At 42.5% G+C, this 22,876-nt stretch overlaps 1 protein-coding gene across 1 annotated transcript in view; it reads right to left on the bottom strand.

Moving 5' to 3' along the window:
- Positions 1 to 22,876, bottom strand: part of LOC122808603 (tumor necrosis factor receptor superfamily member 1A-like) — a gene marked incomplete in the record, with an annotated part of 609,848 nt that overhangs the window by 54,501 nt on the left and 532,471 nt on the right. Inside the window, 1 exon segment of the mRNA XM_044079560.1 lies at positions 7,745 to 7,919. Within this exon segment, the coding sequence (XP_043935495.1) occupies positions 7,745 to 7,919 (175 nt within the window).

Genomic DNA, 22,876 nt, shown 5'->3' on the forward strand with positions numbered 1-22,876 from the left:
TGGCACAGGAGAAGATGCATGTTTAGTTTTCAGTTTCTTTTTGACAGAAAAGTTGAGGCAGACAGGATTATTAATGGCAGCAATAGCTTTACTAGGGATTGGCAGAACATTCTGGCTAAGCCTCCCTGCCCACTGAGGGGACCCTAATAGCTGCAATGGTCATGGCTAATCCAAAGTCCACAGTGGCTGTATAGACAAAGTACAGTTTTGTACCTACCATAAATGTAGATGTCCGATAGGTATGCATCTGCAGTCCTAACATACGGGTTGTCCTGCCTCAGGCAGCCCTTCGGTCGGCCGGATTCCAAAGTCTGGGTCTGGCCTCGGCTGATGTCGCACTTCACCCGACTTCATAGCTGCTGTTTATTGGGTATAAAGGCATCAGCTGACGCCATTTTCCTCAGTGTTTCTTGCCCCAGATGGCAGGTGCCCTCTAGGAAGGCTAAATTTGGATAAATGCAAATGATTCCAACCAATAGAGAGCAAACAATATAAAAGTATATACATATATATACATATATACAAACAAATACACCATAATAGATTCCCCCAGCTAGCTAAAAGAGGGGTAAATACCCTAGGAATACCACAGAGGGGAAGGAGGGTGGGTAATCCTGACTGCAGATGCATACCTAACGGACATCTACATTTATGGTAGGTACAAAACTGCACTATGTCCTTCAAGGATGCATCTGCAGTCCTAACATATGGGTAGAATACCATAGCCAAACTGGGGGAGGAGGCACTAAGATAAAGATGGTGTAGTTAAGATCCCTTGCAAAACAGCAGTTGCAAAACCTGCTCGGGATCTAGAGTATAAGGGAAGATTATAATGCTTGGCAAATGTATGCACGGAGCTCCAAGAAGCAGCTTCTAAAATGTCTTTGGTAGCCACTCCTCGTAGGAAAGCTGTAGTGGTGGCTGTAGCTCTTGTGGAATGAGGTCTGATATTATCAGGAGTTGTCTTTCCATGAAAAGAGTAGCAAAATCGAATGCAATTTCCTATCCATTTTGAGATTGTCTGTTTTGAAATTGCTTTTCCTTGCATTCCTGTTGCATATGCTACCAGAAGCTGGTCAGTTTTTCTGCTGGTCTTAGTTCTGTCCAGATAGTAGCGTAATTGTCTGTGCACATCCAAGGTATGTAGCAGTCTTTCCCCCCTGTTCTGTGGGTTGGGGAAGAATGTAGGTAAATGAATCGCTTGGTTCAATGATACTCTGGAGACCACTTTTGGCATAAAGGTAGGGTTAGTTCTCAGAGACTCTGTCCTGATGGAAGATAAGGAAGGGTTGTACTGCCATTAATGCCTGTAACTCAGATATCCTTCTTGCTGTAGTAATTGCTAGCAGGAAAGCAGTTTTCCAAGACAAGAATTGTAATTCTGCTGTTGCTGCTGGTTCAAAAGGGAAGTGTTAACTTTTCCAGCACAAAGTTGAGATCCCATGTAGGTAAAGGTGGTTTCCTTGGAGGTTTTACATTTTTGATTCCTCTCAGGAACTGCCTGAGTAGAGGATGAGAGAAGACAGGAGGATCCATGTTGTATTCTGCGGAAATTGCTGATGCATGAATCTTAATGGAGGAGTAAGACAGGCCATTGTGGAATAGCTCTGCTAAATATTCCAGGATGTGTGCTATGTTTGCCAATGAGACGTTTTCTCCCTTTGCTGCACTCCAAATGAGGTATCTTTTCCACTTGGCTGAATAAGTCTTCCTTGTGGAGGGTCTGCGTGCCTCCAGGATAATGTCCTTAACCCTCCGAGATAAACCTGGGTTATTTTGTTTTATGCAATATTCCAAGCAGCTAGCTAAAGTGTTTTCATGTTTGGATGTAGGATCTTGTAGTTGTCCTGTGTTAGTAGTAAGGGACATAGAGGTAGAGGCCATGCGTGTGTCCGAGACATGCTTCTCAGTAGCGGGTACCAATGTTGCCTCGGCCAGTCTGGAGCTATCAGAATTACCCTTGGCTGATCCTCTCTGATCTTCAGTAGAACTTTGTACATCAAGGGAAGAGGTGGAAATGCATATGCTGTTAGGTTTTTCCAGCTGAAGGAAAGGGAGTCCACCCTCCAAGCAAGTGGGTGGTATGCTCTTGTGCAGAATTTCTTCAACTGGTGATTGTGTGGGGAGGCAAACAGGTCTATCTGTGGTAGGCCCCATTTCTGTGTTATGGCTTTGAAGATATCTGGATGCAGCATCCATTCGTGAGCATCCGTGGTAGTTCTGCTTAAGGTGTCTGCTAGAGAATTTTCTTTTCCTGGTACAAATCTGGCCTGAAGTTGAATGTTGAGGTTCAGGGCCACATTCCACAGGTCCACTGCCATCCGGCATAGAGGATATGAATGTGTACCTCCCTGTTTGTTGATGTACCACATGACTGTGGTATTGTCCGTCCTTATCAGCAGATGACCCTGTTGAAGGAGTGGTCTGAATGCCTGGATCGCATGTTTCACTGCCAGCATCTCCTTTAGATTTATGTGTAGATTCAGCTGGTCTTGGGTCCATAGGCCTTGTATACACTTGTCCACCATGTGTGCCCCCCATCCTAGGTCTGAGGCGTCCGTGGTGATGGTCTGGCTTGGATGAGGTTTGTGGAAAGGCAACCCTCTGTTCAACTGACAGGCCTGAGCCCACCACAGGAATTCTTGCTTCAGGCATGGAATTATTGGAATCTGGGCTTCTATACTGTGCTTGTGTTGAGACCATACATTCCTTAGGTACCATTGTAGCTTTCTCATATGCAGCCTGGCATGTGGAACCAATATTATGCAGGATGCCATGTAGCCCAGGGCTTGCAGGACTTTCCTTGCAGTAAGCTGAGTTTGTGTTGTTAATGTCATGAAGTAGACTGGTAGTTGCTTTTGTTTTTCTTCTGTGAGAAAAGCCATCTGAGTTGATGTATCTAGTTCTGCACCCAAGAATGTTATCCTTTAGGATGGTACTAGTCTTGACTTTTTCATGTTGACTGTGTATCCCAAGGCATGCAACAGTTGTATGACATTTTCCAAATCTTTTGTTAACTTTGCCTTGTTGTCCGCTTGTATTAGGCAGTCGTCCAGGTATGGGTAAATTTGAATTCCCTGAAGTCTGCAATGAGCAATTACTGATGCCAGGCATTTCGTGAATACTCTGGGCAGTAGATAAGCCAAAGGCAATGCTGAGAATTGATAATGCTCTGATCCTGCAAGAAATCTGAGGTGTCTTCTGCAATCTGGTCGTATAGGGACGTGCAGGTATGCCTCCTTGAGATCTAGAGTCACCAGCCAAGACTCCTTGCCCAGCATGGGAAGAAGTTGCTGGAGGGTCAGCATTTTGAATTTTGGAACGATGAGGTATGTGTTCAGTGCGGACAAGTCTAGAATAGGTCTCCATTGATTTTTTTTTCTGGGTACAAGGAAAAGCCTGGAGTAAAATCCTTGGCCTTGTTCCATAGGTGGCACCTCTTCTATAGCTCTCATCCTTAGTAAGTTGTTGATTTGTCTTGGAGCGTCTGTTTTTTGGCTTGGTGGTAGGTTTGGCATTCCTCTCTTTTTTGGTAGAGTGTGGAAGTGAAACCTGTAGCCCTTGTCTATTGTTTGTAAAGTCCATTTGTCTCCTGTAATGTAATACCAGTTGTCGGAGAATAAGGCTAGTTTTCCGCCCAAAGGTGCTTCCAGTTGTTCCCTGGTAGGCGGAACTAGAGCCAAGTCATTGTGTCTGCCCTGTGGAAGTGGTTGTAGTTGATTCTGTGGCAGTACTTCTCTGGTTGGTAGGTTGCCAATGACGTCCCCTGAAGGCACCCCTAGATTGACCTCTGCCTCTTGGGTGTCTATGTCTGCCTCTCTGCGCTCTGGAGTTATCTGGAAAGGACCAGTTCTTCGAAGGCCAATTTCTGCTAAACCTCGGAGGTTGGACCTGTAAGAAATCCTTGACTGTTTGGACAGATTTTGCTTTTTCTTCCACCTTCTTTAGAACCTCCTGTGCAGGGGAGCCAAACAAACTTTGTTTCTCCATGGGAGCATCTAGGAGTTTTGACTTAACATGGTCTGGTAAGGATTGTTCTTTTAACCAGGCATGTCTTCGAATCACTGTTCCAGTCATAGCTGATCTAAAGGAAGCCTCCAGTGCATCATAGCCACATTTTAAGAAATGGTTCCTGACCTGCTGAGAGTTATGTACCAGATCCTGAAGGGACTTGCGGTCTAAAGGTTCAGGAGAAGACAGTTTTTTATTTAGCTGGTCTAACAAAAATTCCTGGTACTGAATCATGTGAAATTGACAGTTCAAGGCCCTGGCCAAAAGTAGCAGAAGTATAAACCTTTTTACCCCATCTCTCTAATGCTCTAGATTCCCTTTCAGAGGGAAGAGGGTTTTTGGCAGAGGCAGCTGCCACACCTTTAGGGCCCTGTGAAATGGTTTCAGGGTCTGCAACAGGAGCCTTATACAAATGGTAGTGTGTGTCCGGGACCCTGTAATATCTGTCTGGCTTGGCAGGGGCCGGAGGAAGAGAATCAGGAGCAGTACAGGCATCATTATATGCATCATCAACAACTGTTAGTACTGGCGGAATGGCTAAAGGCCTATGCTGTGGTAAGTGTAAAAAAGTCCTTAGCTTTTTCCTTGAATCTGAAAAATCCTGGCCCTGCCATTGGAAGTGTTCCCTCATAGCATGCAAGGTTTCCCCAAAGGAAAATTCTTCAGGAGGAGAAGCAGAAGGAATGGAGTCTTCTGCATCAGAATCCTCATAAGGAGAATATGGGCCTTCGTGAGGGTCTGAAATGTCTGAGTCATCCGAGGAATAATCTGTAGAGACAGGTTCCGGAGGTTCAGTCCTAGGCCTCTTGTCTGGAGGGGGCTGAGAGGCCCTGTCTGGGTGAGGTTGGGATCCTCTGATCAAAGAAATGAGATCCTCAGCCAGGCTGAGTATTTGGGAACTAGAGGTAGGCCTATGTGAAGGAGTTTTGGCAGGCAAGGCCTTAGAAGATTTAGCTGCTTTAGCCCTGGCAAAAGCCTTGATAGACATGGAAGCAGGGGGTCTAGCAGCCCCACGTGCAGGGGTAGATATGTCTAAAGGAACAGTGTCTGACAAATCCTGGGTGCCTGCTTCTGTAGCAGTAAATTCAGTAGCAGATTCAGCCATGCTCTGTGAGGCCTCAGCTATCGGAAGTATGCTTTCGGCCAAAGGAAGAACCGGGGGCTCGGTTTCCGCCGAAACCCGAGACATTCGCGGTTGGCCTAACCGTGGTTTCAGCCGAAACCACGGGCCGCGAATGTCGGTCCTTCTCCTTGCGCTTTTTAGCTAATTGAGTAGTCGGAGTCTCCGACGGCATTTTGTATGCAAAAGCGGGACCAAAAAACTCCTCTGCAAACTCCGACCGATGTCTAAGTGTCCGTCGGTTGAAGGAAGCACAGGCTAAACAAGCTGATACGTCGTGGTCTGGGCCTAAGCAAGGAAGGCAGTAAGAGTGGAAATCCTTATGAGGCATTTGTTTCCCACAAGTTAAACAATTATTTACTTTGTCTGACATCGGCTGAGGCAAGAAAGAGTCCCCAAAGGGGTACTTAGCTTTTTAGAAGTCTTCGGTAGTAGAAATCTCTGGATCTGACCGACCGGCACTTGCGAACAGCTTCTGCTTCGGGCACCACGCGGTAAGAAAGACTGAGGAAAATGGCGTAGGCTGATGCCTTTATACCCAATAAACAGCAGCTATGACGTTGGGTGAAGTGCGACATCAGCCGAGGCCAGACCCAGACTTTGGAATCCGGCCGACCGAAGGGCTGCCTGAGGCAGGACAACCCATACGTTAGGACTGCAGATGCATCCTTGAAGGACATCACCAGAGCGTCAGAGGGAAAAATATGAGTGGTCTGAGAAAATAGCTTTGGATGACAACAAACTGGAGTCACTCAACTAAAGTTGAAGCAAACTGCTAGTGTGCCAAGTGGCAAAGGCTGTTCTGATAACTTTTTCTTTCTTTGGCTGGAAACTAAGTAGTTTCAAGCTGGTAAAACTTAAAAAGTAGTAAAAAGTAAAATTTCCTAGTAAGAACACAGTAAATAGCATTCTAGTGCACTTTAAACACAGTCTTTCCACTGGAAAAAAGCTTTTGAATTTTTAAATTAACTGTTAAATGGTCAGAAACATAAAACGCGTGTTCTCATTTAAATGTACAGTATTCCCAGCTTAAAATATACTTTCCTAAACAGGAAAGCAAGTGAAAAAATTAGGAATAATATGTGATTTTTTTTTCTCTAAAGGGAAATTATTTGCAAGCAATGGAAAAGTGCAAGCCAACTGCCGATTCCTGAAAGCCAGCAGAGGACCGCCCTATTTAATGGCAGGAAGGCTCTGAAGGGCTTGGTGCCCGAACCCATCTTTTAGTCAGCTCATCTCCATCTGACTAACGCTTTGGATGCACTAAAGTTGCTATGAATCATTGGAAGCTGTCAGGCTGTTGCATCCAATGCAGGATTTAACTCATATAAGCTTAGGCTACTGCAGCAATGATCCAAAACATCAGTTATCTGAGTATGAGGAAATGGAAGCATGAGGAAGAGAAAGTAATCAGGAAACAGACAATGAATATGGAATCAAGAGGAGAATGGAGCTCTGGGAACAGTAAAACAAAAGAAATGGGGGACCAGAAGAAAACAGTATCAAGAGCAAGGAGTATGAAAGGACAGAGGAGTCACAACAAGAGAACATTAGCAACCCAGATCATGATAAACAGACTTGTAAGGAAAAGCAGAACACAACAAAAAAGAAGCACAAGGAACACAAAGCTGTGTGAAAGGAGGAGCAATAGGGATCATGAGGAACATGAAGCCAGGACAGGAAGTGATGAAATCAGGGAATACGTTGAACAGGAAGTATTAGAAAGGGAATACGTTGAACAGGAAGTATTAGAAACAGAAGATCGACAGTAAGAACAAGAACAGGAAACATAATACATGGTAAGTCACCAGGAACACAGAACACAAGCACATGGGAGCATCAGGCACATATAGCATGATGGATTTGTAAGGAATGATGACTCAAAGTGCCCAACACACGTGAGTTACAAACTCAACATGGAAGTTTATAAAACCATGAATTATATGCAGGAAAATTAGTGTGGCCATTCTACACATAACTGGCACTGTGCAGGATGTGGAGGGTCTGGAAAAAGGCAAAAGGCACATAAAAGCATCCATCTCTTTTGCCTGACAGACAGCACAGATGATCAAGTCTTTGAGCTACTAATGAGTTAAGAACTTTCTGTGGTACGAGGTTTGAGTCCCTCCGAACAAGTTACTTAACCAGATAAGACTTTGTGGCAATTGCGAATTTGGGCTTGGCTCCTCTGTGGTCTTTTGGACTGCATGTCTAAGAACTACTTATGAACTAATAAAAGAGCCACCGAATATTCAGGGCACTGGGAGGCTGCAGAAGCAGCAATGTGTTACATCCGAAACACGATGTAAGAGGTAGAGGTTAAGCACTTGTGTTAAACATGTGGACTGGTGCACCATCTGTACAGGGGGTTCATACAGCAAGAGAAGAATGGAAAATAAACCATCATATCATCACTTTTTTAGAATTTATTTCAACAAACAGTAATGGAATTTCCCTAACTTACCAAATCACTCAGAAAAAGAAAATAAATTTTAAATTTTTTTCTATACATTAAGGTAATATTTTTCCTTCAGTGAAAGAAAAAAAAACTGTTGTTCAGGTTATGTAATTTCACCTTTTCCAATTACATTCCAAAGTTTTGTACCGTCTTACCTGGTGACTGCTCTTGCCCTCTGGGGAAGCGAATGCTGGAAACGTTGGACACGGGACTGATGGTACTGCCCACATGCTGGCTTTCCTCTTTCACATGACCATTAATGTACAATGGTGTACGCTCACTGTTGCTAGAAGAGTCTGTTGGAGTTGTCAGGTGTCTATAGCCCACCTGCTGCAGATTATTGTAAAATAAAAGCAGAGTCATACTATGATCAGAGGGGTCTGTCCATGCAGTGTACATGAGCTGAAAATCACTTGCTGAAACACAGCATGGCTCCACTACAACTGGATAACAGATAAAATACATTTCTCAGGGCACAACAAAATCAGGCAAAAGCTTGTTCATTATTTCAACACACAGAACAAAATACTAAAACACACACAGTTCTCTCACTTATGTTCTCTTATTCACCTTCCTATATGCTGCAGCCTCAAAATATATTATCAACCTTGGAATGGATAAGGCCAATATATTACCAGACAGGATAGGTTATTTTGAGCACAAAAAAGGAAACTGGCTACTCTTAAAATGGCCCGCAAGGGCAGCTAGCCTAGTACTTACTTATGAACCTATTAAAAAAAAAAAATCACAAAATGGCAACTTCTGTAAATAGCAAGCAGGAACCATATACCCTGAAACAGTAACACTGTATAGATTATAGACTGTTAAAGTTACAGTGCAGGGAGGATGTACAGAAACTCGGAAATGTAGAGGCTGCACAATGAGTTTTATCTTACAGTATGTTGTTGTCGTTTGTCTTTTGGCTCTTCCCAGTAAGGGGTCGCCACAGCGGAACTCTGGTCCGCTAATGATTGGCAATAGATTTTTACGAAACGCAGAGGTGCCAGCTCGACACCCAGCCTTCAACGAAGGCACGCCCATTTTTTACCCAACTGCGGGGAGGACATGCAGACTCCACACAGAAGGGACTCCCAAGCCCAGCCGAGAATTGAACGGGAGAACCTCTTGCTGTGAGGTAACAACGCTACTGCCGTACCACTACGGCATATCAGTTTTATCTTACAGTATATATTTGATAAAATAAATAGGCAGGGGGTAAGGTACACCATACAAAAGTGGAATTCACTTTGAAAGGTAGGAAAAGGCGTCTGAAAAAGTGCCAAGTAGGACAGAAGTTTTGTAATACTGAGCAGTGCTAGTGGTGCAAAAGGTAGCACACTGACTTTTACTGCAGATGGCCGCGAGTTCTGTTCCCAAACCACGCAGATCGATTACTGACAATGCAGTGCAGCATAAAGGCAGTGCTGCACTCCTGAGTGTGTCATCCTTTGAATAACAAGATAAACCGAGGTCCCATCTGCTTGAGTTAATGGCAGCTCAGGTGGATGTAAAACATTCCACTGCACCTATCAGAAAGAGTAGGGGTTCTTTATTATACAACAGTATTTACAAACTAGTATATTTACAGATTTATACAGTACTAATTTTTATTCCTTTCCATTACTGTCATACAATCTTAGATACCTTGCTTTTCATTATTAACTTAACCTTCGATATCTTATTTGAACCCCACTCCTTTTTCCACAACTACCATCTAATTTTTCTTAAAATGACTACTAGTTTCCATTTACCATTAAACATTTAGCTTTTCATTCCAAAGGGCCCACACAACATAAACTAATCTATTTTACTAACACATTCCTTATTTTTATGGCTATAATATCCGTACAGGATCATACCCACGTTTACTTCATTCATCTCCTTTATACTACCAAAGAAATTTTATTTACACAAATTTTTCCCACAATTTTGCAACCCTTACACACTGTAAGAAAATATGTTCTGTAGTTTCTTTACCATAAAATATGCAAACTCTTTCACTGCGTTTTTTTTTTAACATGGCATATTTCCCTTTACTGGCAATTTATTAACCACTACTCTCCATAAAAAATCTTGACATTCTACTTGCTTATTACTCCATGCTTTTCATACTTTTATAGTGTTAATTTTTTTCAATTGCTAGCTCAGCTCAAGGATTTAACATAATACTGTATCATAGGTAGGTAACTAGGCTATCCGCCCAAGGGCCTACGTAAGCCTAGCCAGCAAGGTTCCATAGCTTACGCCACCCAAGTTATTTTCCTGTGCCACTGTCCAGAAAAGACACAGAAGTGATCCCCGGGGTGTATTTCCTATTTCCCATCCACTCATCAAGATTTTTCTTGAAGAGTGCTAATGAAGAACTTTGCTTGACATAGATGGGTAGCTTGTTCCAGAGTACAGGAAGTCTCTGGGACAGGAATCTATCCCTCCAGCGTGTCTTCTTTATTGTGGTGGCAAGGTTTAGGTTCCTAGAGCGTGCAGCTCGGAGGGATTGGGATTTCTTTAGGTGTAGCATGTCCAACAGCTCTGGGTATGACATAGCTTTGTATGTTACGCAGAGATCACCTCGGAGTAGGCGATATGCTATGGAGTAAAGCTGGAGTTTTCTGAGGCGGTCAGTGTAGGGCAGTTGTTTGAGGCCAGTGATCCTCTTTGTGAGGTACTTCTGTGGCCTTTCCAGCTGCTGCAGATGTCTTGTGAGGTACATTCCAAAAGAGGCGTTGTTCTCTATAATGGGTCTAATGAGTGACGAGTAGAGGAGAACAATGACTTCTTTTTTCCTGGATGAGAACCCTTTTATGATGAGGTGTGCCACGTAGAAGGACTTCCTGACTACTGTGGCGATGCGACTATCAAAGGAGAGACTACTGTCCACCTGGGTCCCAAGGTCTCTTATCACGCATTCAGTGTTAAGTAGATTGCTGCCTATGTGTTAGTTCATGGGTACAGTGTTTTTATCAAAGGGGATGACACTGCACTTTTTGGCATTGAGCTCGAGGCCATGGCTCTGACACCAAGCATTTGTCTCAGTGAGGCCCTTCTCTAGGATGTCCACATCATTTGGGGACTTGACTATGGCTCCTAGTTTGCAGTCATCTGAGAACTTCGTTAACCAGAGGCCTTCTGTGTTAGCCTGTACTTCAGAGAAGTAGATAAAAAACAGGAAAGGTCCCAGGATGGAATCCTGTGGTACTCCATTTGTCACTGCTTTGAGGTCAGATTTGGAGTCTGCAACTTTTACAGTGTAGGTTCCGTCAGTGAGCCAGTTGGCAACCCATCTTGTGACGTAGGGATTTATACCTAGCTTAGTGTGTTTAGCTATAATTCCAGAATGGGGGATGGTGTTGAAAGCCTTGGCGAGGTCAAGATAGGCTGTGTGAACCACCTTACCCTCATCCACGGCTTTGGTGACTGCCTCAAAGAAGTCGATCAGGTTCAGGAGGCACACACTTTCCTCTCAATTTCTATTTCATCAATTTTTATTTTCCATAAAATAATTTTTCTTGTTAATGTCTCTACTTCATTTAAACAAGCTTTTCCACTTTTGAATTTTTTTTAACATATCCCAATGCTGCTTATACCTGTACTTCAGTAAATTTACTAACTTTTTCATTTTTGTTCTTTATCAAAGACAAAACTTTATACAAACAAATTCAAAGGAGCAGCATAAACAATTTATTAATCTTAAACCTCCATCTTCCTTGCTCTCTCTCTTCACTGAATTCAATCTTGAACCCCATACAAAAGAAAAAGAATGACTATTTGACCCCGATGTTGCATTCCTATTTCCTCTTTATGTTTTATAGGGATCGTTTATTCTGTAAGTATTACACCCAAATTGTGAACACCAACAAGAGAATCCGTGAACGAGACCAAAACGCTGTCTCTAGCTATGTTGTTAGTACTAATGAACCGGACCCGGACAAGCGAGGATAATTTTATATTTAAAATGTTTATTTAAAACACATACGACAATAAAAAACTGATCGGTTAAGCGCTTTCATCTATAATATAGACTTCCTCAGAATAAATATAAAATTATCCTCGCTTGTCCGGGTCCGGTTCATTAGTACTAACAACATAGCTAGAGACAGCGCTTTGGTCTCGTTCACGGATTATTCTGTAAGTATACTGTCCTCACGTTTGTTTTCTTCTTCTCCTTCATCCCTTTTCTCTAGATTATAATCCATTCATAAACACTAATTTTGTTACATTTATAACATTTCATCCCGTTTTGTTTTGCATCTTGACCTCTTTCCCCATGAATATAACATTTTCTCTTATCACAGTTACTTATCAAATGATCATCTTTTCCACACGAAAAAACAACTTTTCAGTTGTCCCCAATGTTTTATAACACCTCTGTCACCCTCTACATTTAGGAATATGAATTGTTTCTCCATTTTCAATGCAAAATGACGGTCCCATCCTCCAGTCCATATTCCTCTGTTATCACAGACCTTACTAATGCCCATAACTTCTTTATGCAATCTGCTTAAATGTCTCTTTAAAAGTCTTTTTTTCAAATTCAGTTTGAAATTGAACATCTATTTTCTTTTTTGTTTCTCTGTGAACCAGCCTCTAAAATAATGTCACAAAATCTCTTAAGAAAAAGAATAACTGCTCTTACCTCCTGATTCTTCACTCCCAATGGGACCATTAAATTATTCCAAATGTCATACCTATTTCTTTATCTTCTTTGTTCTGAATTCTCACCATAAATTTCCTTTGATTGTTGACATTTCCTTTCTTCTGTTCATCTCTCACTACTTTCAGTTTACTTTGCAGTTCCTTTAACACTCTCAGCATATGATTTCTTTGTCTGGCATTCTTTCAAAACAGCTCCTGATTCCTCTGAATGAAATTTGTCCAAAATTTCAGCCCATGAACAACAATTCACCCAAAATATCATCTTGTAACCCTCCTGACTGGAAGGTTGTAATAACAACACACCCCATCACTGTTTTGAATGTTGGCTTCCAATGAAACAAAGTCTGCTGAAACAACTCATCAGAATACTACAGAACTTAGCACAGAGGTGAATGCTGGTGCATTGTATGATCTGCCGTCTTGGATCGCCTTGAGTGTTATTCTCCCAACCACCACTGTGCTAAGAACAGAACAAGCACTCTCCTAATCAGTAGGGGAAATTTCCTAATGCTCTGGCCAACATTCCCCTAGTAGTATAAATTCTACCTTGGGTCTCCCCAGAAAAGAGGCTAATTGCCTATTGGGACTAACCCAGTCAACAAAAGTACAATAAATAAAAAATAAAAATAAATTTTTCAGGACAATTTAGTAGTACATTTAAGTAAACGATCTCTTAAGAACTGATACTTCCTGTACTGTTTGAAAAGTAGTACAAGACCTCTGTCCCACAACAGAAGTACTGCCCGAGAAGGTACTTTTCAAAATGCTCGGTACTTGGCAACAGTCAAAATACATATCCTTCTGCTTTAAAACAATATCACTCAACTTATCACCATCAGAGCTAGTGAGATGCTTACAAAAAACATTTCTATTGTCAAAACAATATTTTGCCAAGTTTGCCCTTATTTAGCTTTCTGTCTTCTTACTTCTTTGCAGATACTGAATCTCTTCAGTGATTGGTATTTGTATAGGTGACTTTATACCATAGCCCCCCCAAAAAAAATTAATGATAAACTTCTGCTCTAAAATGGTGCACAATGCTTCCTACTTACTAGACCTGCATGTAAGTAGCAATGTGAGTCAGGGCAAATTAAGCATTCAAACTTAAAATAAAATATACTCTAGGTTCCATCAGGTTTTTGTCTTTAAAGATCTCCACTTAGATCTAATAAAAATATAAATCAGTAGCATATTTCCTGTCTTTTACATCATTTTTCAATCTGTAGTAAATTTAAATCCATTTTCAAGGAGACAATTCAATGGCCTGAGTTACTGAGAGAGGTTAAGGCTTGGAAATCTACCAAGTGTACCCCAGGGCTTATACACACAACATCCAACCCTACCAAGTGTACCCCCAGGGCTTATACACACAACATCCAACCCTACCAAGTGTACCCCCAGGGCTTATACACACAACATCCAAACCTGCCAAGTGTACTCCAGGGCTTATATACACAACATCCAAACCCCCCCCCCCCCACACACACACACTTAGTGAGGAAATATTTAAGCTGATGGAGTTAAAGTGACTTATAAATTTAATGACATAGCTATCATTATTTTTGGTAAGAGTACTTTCCCCAGCAATTACCAGTTACATTTAAATCCCTAGAGTACTTGCCGCAGCAATTACCAGTGACATTTAAATCCCCTACTTTTAAACCACTATTGTTACCTAACTTTCCCATCTCACTCATGAATATCTGACCTGTAAGCTCACTAGAAGACTGTGAACGACTCCTATAGAACCCTTTAACAGAAATTATGCTGACACACATCACAATTTTTACTGACAAAATTTCTCAGAACTGATCTCTTTGGTAATATAGAGGGACAGTCCACCCCAACCCTGGTGTTTCTTGTGTGGTGATGACCATCATAGCCTTCCACATCAACTGGGAAGATTTCTCACTGAACAATGTTTCAGTTAAAGCTTCAGCATCAATCTGATTCCTTTGCAAGATTGGTTCCAAGTCATCAACTTCGTTTTGTAGAGGCCTCTAACATTGTACAGTATCTTGATTCTCTAGCGCTCGCTCTCTCTTTTTTTCTTTTTGTTACAGTTGACTTCCTCCTCATAATCTTACCAGTAGGGACTCATTAAAAATATGCTACCTTAAATGTTAACTTGGGAAAAATAAATCTTTTGCCGAACATGGGACATGTGCTTTGTTTCTCGCAAAACATGTCGCTTGACGCATCATATTTACCATACCAAAATATGATTTTTAATCTGAAGTATGTGCCTTTTAATTTTGCCAGCCTCTTTTAAAAAAACAAACAAAAAAGGGGTAGAATGCCCAGAAAAATAACCTTAATACCTAATTTTCCACAATACTGAGTGAAAGAACTGTGCGTACACCCACCATTGTTGTTATCTGTCATGATAATCATGTCAGTATACCTGACCTTTCCTGTGCCCAACTTATTTCTCCTTTGAATGCCTGCCATCCTGAACCCTTAGCATGCACTGTGATACATGGGGACTATCAGTTCTTGGAAAAAACATTCTTAATTCCCCTTAAGAGCAAATCCCTTATAACCAAGATTTGTTTGTCATGTCCCTTGTAAAGAGGATTCCTATCTGATCCATGGTCATTGCTAGGGTTATTCAAGTTCACTTTTGCATTACTGAAATCCAGCCCAATAGGTTTATATCCTCAGGAAAGTCATTATTCTCCAAACCGAGCAACTTAACTCCCTTTCTGTCCCTAGTGCTCATCTATGAATCCTCTAACAGTTTACCATGACAAATTCTCGATTAAAAACACAGTCTGGCATTTTACATCCATCTCATGACTCATTGCTCATCCATATTACTGTCACAATCTCAGTTTTTTATTTATTTATTTTTTAAATAGCTTGTGATAGGTCTGAAAATTGACCGTTCTGAAGTTGGGGGCAGCAGAGGTTTAGACTACTTTCTCCAAGCCGCTCTAGCTACCAATGCATTCTACCGGTTTCTACAAAGTTGAGTTATTGTACAAATACTGGGAAGTCTGGTGGACTCTGTAAAATGAGTCAGGTTTCTTAGGGGCAGCAACTTGGGACTGCAGCATGTCTTGTTGGTTACTTTGGTTAAAATGGTCTCCATGCCTGAAGAAACCTGCACAAATCTGTGAGACTAGCCGCAGGCAGGACTCTCCTAAACAGAAAAGACGCTCAGAATGTAAAGCTATATTAGAGATCTGATACCTACAGTTGCAGTATCTTTTTAGGCCTCAAACAGTCACTTCCAAGAAAAAATAAGACTTTCCTTTACAATCATCCACCATAAAAAACTGAACATTCACAAGGTGTACCCAAAGGAGAAACAGGAGTTTCCTTTAAAATAATTTACCAGCAAAAAGAACAATCATGAGGGGATCCCCCAAAGGTGAAAAAAGTGTTTCCTTTAAAATAATTCTCAAAAAAAAAAATGAACAATTTGGAAAAGAAAATGTTTCCCCAATGGTGTACTCAGATTTTGAAGAATTATGTATACTAGTGCACTGATGCTAAAATCAGACTGAGCGATGACAAACTTTCTTGATTAACTATGGAGGACACACTTACAGCAAAACTGAGCTGGGGAGGGTGCAGGCTAATTCCTCATTTTATCTATGAATCAGGCTTCCCTGTATCAGAGAAGAATCAGTTCATGCCAAAGTGTGCATTCCTAGGATCACAGGATCTAGTAACCTCCTATGAATACCCACACAGCTCATTTAACTCAGGCTGACTGGACAGATTCATAGGTTCATAGGTTCATACTAGGCTATCTGCCCTAGGGCATTTATAAGCCTAGCCAGAGTGTGTATGGCTTTCGCCACCCATTTTAAATTAATTTGGCTATGCCCTTTTTCGAGGTTAGTATACTGTGCCTCTGTCTAACAGTGACACAGAAGTGATACCCGGGGTAAACCTACGATCTCCCATCCACTCATCAAGATTCCTCTTGAAGAGAGTCAATGAGGGACTCTGCCTAACCTGGACTGGGATTTTATTCCAGAGTGAAGGGAGCCTCTGGGTTATGAATCTGTCCCTCCAGCATGTCCTATTTATTTCAGTGCTGAGGTTCAAGTCTCTCGAGCGCGTAGCTCGATGGGATTTGGATTTTCTGAGGTGCAGCATGTCCATTAATTCCGGGTTGGACATGGCTTTATACGTCAGGCACAGATCGCCTCTGAGCAGGTGTTATGCCACTGAGTAGAGCTGGAGTTTCTTTAACTGGACAGCATATGGCATCTGTTTGAGCCCCTTGATCCTCTTGGTGAGGTACTTTTGGGGTCTTTCCAGTTGCTGCAGGTGTCTGGTAAGGTACATCCCAAAAGGGGCATTGTACTCAATTATGGGCCTGATGAGGGATGAGTAAAGAGGCACGATGACCTCCCCTCATCTAGATGTGAATCCCTTCATGATTAGGTGGGCTATATAAAATGTTTTTCTAACCACTTTGGCCATGTGGTTGTCAAATGAGAGATCGCTATCAACTTGGGTCCCCAGGTCCCTAATTACTTCTTCTGTACTTAATGGATTACCACCAATGTGGTAATTTGTGGGCAGTTTGTTTTTGCCAAAGGGGATGACTATACACTTTTTGGCGTTTAGCTTGAGGCCATGGCTCTGGCACCAGTTGTCTGTTTCTATGGGGCCCTTTTGGAGGATGCTTGTGTCGGCTGGAGAGTCTATTATGGCGCCCAGTTTGCAGTCATCTGTGAACTTGGTCAGCCACAGTCCTTCCATGTTGGCCTGTACCTCCGAGAAATATATACCGAACAAGAGAGGTCCCAGGACTGAGCCTTGTGGGACGCCACTTGTAACTGGTTTGGAGTCTGACATGGCTCCAGCTATTCTAACCATGTGGGTTCTGTCCTTGAGCCAGTTTGCAACCCATCTAGTGACATAGGGGTTTATATTTAAGCTGGTGAGCTTATCTATAATGCCAGAGTGGGGTATTGTATTGAAGGCTTTTGCGAGGTCCAGGTAGGCTGTGTGGACCACCTTCCCCTTGTCAATGGCCTTGGTGACTGTTTCAAAGAAATCGACCAGGTTTAAGAGGCAGGATCTGCCCTTAACAAAGCCGAACTGGGTAGGATCCAGTGTCTGTAGGTCCCCAATATCTTTATTTATAAGGTCCATGATGATCCTTTCCATAGCTTTGCAGACCAAGCTAGTGAGACTTATGGGATAGTTTCCAGGATCCATTGAGGCACCACCTTTGTGAAGAGGGACCACTGTTGCTGTACGCCACTCTTTGGGTACATATCCTGTAGTAAGGCTGAGATTGAACAGTAGTTTTAGGTTTGGGTTTAGCTCTTCTTGGAGTTCATGTAGGACGCAGCCCGGGACACCGTCTGGTCCCATTGATGCTGTGTTTCTTGCTTTGGAGAGGCGTGCTCTCACCTGAGCATCTGACATGTCAGCGGGGCAGCACTCTGCTGGGATAGATATTAGCCCTTTGGGTGGGGGGGGGGAGTTTGCACTGAACCTGACAGCTAGGATGTTGGCAATGTCTGTGGGTTCGGTGTATTTTTTGTCATTTTGGACTAATTCTTAGCATATCTGGGAATTCCCACCCAGGTTCCTAACATAACTAAAGAAAGCCTTGTGATTATCCTTAGTGTCCTGTGCAATTTTTCTCTCAAGCTGGCCTTAGACGATTTTATGAGTGCCCGTAGTTTTTTTGCTAATACTGATCAGAGATGCCTTCCCTTTTTGGGATTTTGCTCTATCATGTAGTAGCTTCCTCCTTCTATTGTATAGTTTGTTTATGGCTGGGGTCCACCAGACAGGACGCCTGCCTTTGGAGGATTGGGTCTTGGTTTTATTTGGGATTGCATGATCCATGCATTCCTGAAGGTGTTCATAGAATGTGTTTATAAAGGATTTTGCAGTCTGGGCCGTATTATCCACAGGCCCAGGGGCTTTGAAGGATTCCACCTCGGTTTTGAGGAGTGTGAAATTTGCTTTAGAGAAGTTTTTCACTGTGGTTTTCTGGGCATGGGGTGGGGTCGGGATGTGAATATCCAGTGAGATTAGTTTATGGTCTGATCTTACCAGTGAGGGATACACTTCTGGTCTGGAGCACAGAGTCCCCATGTTGGTGATGATAAGGTCCAGTATGTTTTCCCCTCTTGTGGGAGTGGTAACAAGTTGTTCCATAGCATTTGAGTTTATAAATTCTAGGAACCTTTGGGCTAGGGTGTTGGAGCTAGAGTAATGCTCCCAGTCTATGGTTGGGTAGTTGAAGTCACCCAATATAATGGTGTTTGGAGAGACCTTCATATTTTCCAGTGTTGTCAGGAAGGCCAAGTGGGGTTCCTGGGTTTGGGAGGGTGGTCTGTAGCAGGCTACAAATTGGAAGGCAGTTTTACCCACTGTTAGTTGCACATGGATAGTCTCTGATGCTTCGTGCTGTGCCACCAACCTGGAGGTGTGGGTATCTTTGATTAATATTGATACTCCCCCTCCTTTTGTGGTTCGGTCCAAGTTTTGAGGCCGAAAAGCATGGTATGAGGTATAACCTGGTAGTGCTGGGGTGCTCTCGAGAGCCTTGAACTAGGTTTCTGTTACTGCACAGATATCGATGTTCTCCATGATAAGGAGAGTTTTGAGTGCGTGCATCTTGAGGTTTAGACTTCTGGCGTTGAGTAGCATTACTCTTAGTTTCTTATCCCTTGTGATACCTATGGAGGTGGGTTTGTCTTTTGAGCCTTGCCTGAAAAGGCACTATGGGGGTAGCAAGAGCCTTTGCCAATATCCGAAAGCCCAGGGGTGACAGGTGCAAGCCGTCCCTAGCGAAGCATTGTGGCTTGTCGAGCATGTCATCCCAGGCTGACAGGCATTGGATCCCCTTTGAATGACACCAATACTTAAGCCAATTGTTGAAATTGATCATCTTGTCTTCATACTGTGGCATCATTCTTGGTGAGGGCAAGATGCTACTCAAGGTCAGGGTCATGCCAGCCTGGGCTACATGCTCAGAGAGCTCCTCTATGTCTCTTTTCATGTAGTCCAGGGAGGTACGTCTCAGGTCATTCACACCAGCATGGACAATGACTGAGTCATATTTGTACTTGCCTTGGAGTGACCTGAGTGCTTGTGTTATGTGGCGGATCCTAGCGCCCGACAGGCAGCTGACCGTGACCTTCTTGTTCAGCCTGGTGAGTGGGACGTCAGTGTGCCTGATGATAGAGTTACCTATTACAAGTGTATCAGGTGCGTTGTTTAGCCTTTAAGGGCTGTGACTGTTCGGCACACTGGCTTTGTGAGCTATGTGTTGCACGTGTTTTGTTTTGGGGTGGCGGTTGCTTGGGTGTCTGCTTTGGAGGTCTCTGCTGCTTAGGCAGATTTTTATTTAGAGCCTCCAAGTATGTTTTTGTGTGTTTATGTGTTTGGTTTGCGGTCGTGGTAGGTCTATGTGAGACTGAAATTTTAGTGAGTGTGGTTTCCTTCTCCTCCTGACTGGTTACGCCAGTACTGAGTTGAGAGAGCTTAGCCTCCAGTTTGGCTATATGGTTGCATCTCTCACATGTGTTGGAATTTGTTGGGAGGAGGAGAGGGTTGTCTGTGTACATGAGGCAGTTGTAACATTGCCTCAAGATTCCCAGATTCACCGGCTGGACTGGAGAGGAGATTGACAACTGACCTTTGGACATGCTAGAATAGTATTGGGAATTTCTTTATAATTGAAAAAATGGCCAATGGGGAGCAAGGTACTCCAGGGGGAGTTTGTGAGGGTGTAGTGCTTTTAATTTTTTAGTGCTGACTTATATAATTGCTTTAGTGAGCAAGTGCCAGGTAACAAATGCAAAAATGACAAACAGTAACTTTCTTTCAAGTGAAACAAGGAAATAAGTACAGTAAGCAATGCAGATATCACTAGGGATCCACAGAAGAGCTGAAAAGCCACGTTTTAGGTGGAATTAGCTTTTCAGGGAAATAACAAGCATACAAACAAAGCTAGATTCAGCAGGCCTGGATCTAGTCTATGCTACAGCAAACAAGGTGTACCAATTACAGTAAGAAATAGTTCAAATATGCAGTCACTATAAGCCTTTAACCAGAAATTCCCAGCTCAGAAGGGCAGAGTCCAGCCTCTTCTCCCACAAGAGTACAGACCATGAACCTTCTTAATGTAAAATAACTGGCCTGAAGCCCAGGTGCTTAAACCAGAAGTAATACACTTTTAGAATAACAGACACTGAGCCCTCAATCAGCAGTTCCCAAATTAGAAGGATGTAAGCTACCTGTCCTGCCACCACAGTGCAGCCTACAAACCTTCCTAATGTAAAACAACTGGTCTAAAGCCCAAGTGCTTAAACTAAAAGGCTTAGAATGAGTTACACCAAGCAGTAATAAATACAATTGAGTACTTTTAAGATGACGCAAAAGCAAAATAAAGTAGGAAAACACAAATACAGTAAAAGCAGATAAAAAAAAAAATAGTGGAAAGAGAAAGGAAAGAGAGAAAGGAGTAGCCGAAACTAAGCTGATTGGCCTTCTCAAATGCTCTCCCTGTACTGGGTAGAATGAGGTAATGACACTAGACTGGGAGGAGGGTCCCAGATCAAATTTACACTAGGGGTGGGCAACTGCAAAGGCACCAACTATAAAAACACTATATCAGCAGGGAGGCAGGGTGGGAAACAAACTGCAGAAATGTTTCACAGCTGAAAAGCAGCAGTGAGCCTTTAAATGAAAGTTTTAAACAGCTAAAGGAGCCTCTAGAAAAAAAGAGTTTACTGTAACCAGTTATCAGAAACAACCCAACAGATGCTTAATAAAAGTGGACAATTTCCAGTTAATACCTCACACACAGTGAAACTAGCTAGAAAAATACACTGTACACAAAGTGCTATAAATAACAAAGAAATAAAGAACAAAATAAACAAAAAACAGGATACTTAATGTTATATATTATAGCTCTGAGTTTCCTCAGTGTCCTTCCTTCGATCACTTCACTGTGAAATGGCAGAGCATTCACAACTGAACTTCTTAGGTAACAGAAAGTTGAAACCTGAGACAGCTTTTAAGAAAGAAATCTCAAAAGAACCAATGAGGTGCTTAGTCTAAGCTGCAGTCCAGGTGACCTCAGTCAGCCAATGACCTCAAACAATTCTCTCTCACAGAAATGCCTGATGGCTTTGGCCAAACCAATGTCTCTGAATATGTGCTCAGACACACAGCCTCCACAAACACTAGGCCCAAATACAAGCCTGAATATGGAAATGCTACAAATATCCCCACTACTTAGAACAAACTGCAGAAATGTTTCACAGCTGAAAAGCAGCAGATATCTAATCTATTGCTAATTCTTACACTCAGTACATACTTCTGCGACAGATATGAATACAAATAAAGTACAGTTGTGTACACTTACCATAAATGTAGATGTTCGAGTGTATTCACTGTTGCAGTCATTACCATTGGGTTATTTTGCTGGCAGGCTACCTTCAGTCGGCCCGAATTCCAAAGTCTAGGTCCAGCGTCGGTTGCTGTCGCCTCTTCCCTGACATCAGTGTGACAGGGGTATAAAAGATTCAGCAGAAGCCATTTTCCTCAGTTTTTCTTGCTCCAGATGTCAGGTGCCCCCAAAAGGGTAGGCTAAAAATATGTCAGTAAAACATGCATGCAATAAAGTATATATATGTTGCCTTCATCTACAAGCAGATACACCACATAGGTTGTATAGAATAGAGAAGTACAGATAAATTCCAGCAAAGAAATGGGGGATGGCGGGTGGGTAACCTGGACTGCAACAGTGAATACACTCGAACATCTACATTTATGGTAAGTGTACACAACTGTACTATGTTCTTCATGTTTCACTGTTGCAGTCATTACCATTGGGTTGAATCCCAAAGCTAAGGTTGGGAGGCTGGAGCTAAATAGCATTAGGAGTGGATATAAGGCCCTACAGGCAAAGCCTGCCCTGGATTTAGAGTAGAGTGGTAAATGATAGTGCTTTGTGAAGGTGTGCACTGAACTCCAAGTAGCAGCCTCTAAGATGTCTTTGGTTGGTACTTCCCTGAGGAAGGCTGCTGAAGTGGCTGCTGCTCTGGTTGAATGTGGCCTAATGCTCTTAGGTACTGGCTTGCCATGTTGTGAATAGCAGAAATGAATGCAGTGGCCTATCCACTTTGAAACAGTCTGCTTTGAGATAGTCTTTCCTTGTGATCCTGCAGCATATGCCACTAGTAGTTGTTCTGTCTTTCTGAAAGCTTTGGTTCTGTTCAAATAAAAGCATAGTTGTCTGTGTATGTCCAAAGAATGCAGAATTCTCTCCCCCTTATTCTGTGGGTTTGGATAAATGGTAGGCAAATGAATAGTCTGGTTAAGGGCCACACTGGACACTACCTTAGGCATAAATGTTGGGTCTGTCCTCAGAGAAACCCTGTCTGGATAAAAATTGATAAAAGGTTCCACAGCCATGAATTCCTGTAGCTCTGAGACTCGTCTTGCAGAAGTTATTGCAAGGAGCAGAGCTGTTTTCCATGATAAAAACTTTATATCAGCTGTAGCGGCTGGCTCAAAAGAAGGCAGGGTGAGTTTTTCCAAGACATAATTGAGGTCCCATGCAGGTATTGGTGATCTCCTTGGAGGCCTTAAATTCTTTGTCCCTCTGAGGTACTGCCTTAATAAAGGATGAG

This window comes from Protopterus annectens, chromosome 8.part0, assembly GCF_019279795.1.
Source record: "Protopterus annectens isolate FY-2018-M chromosome 8.part0, PAN1.0, whole genome shotgun sequence".
Taxonomy (NCBI): domain Eukaryota; kingdom Metazoa; phylum Chordata; order Ceratodontiformes; family Protopteridae; genus Protopterus; species Protopterus annectens.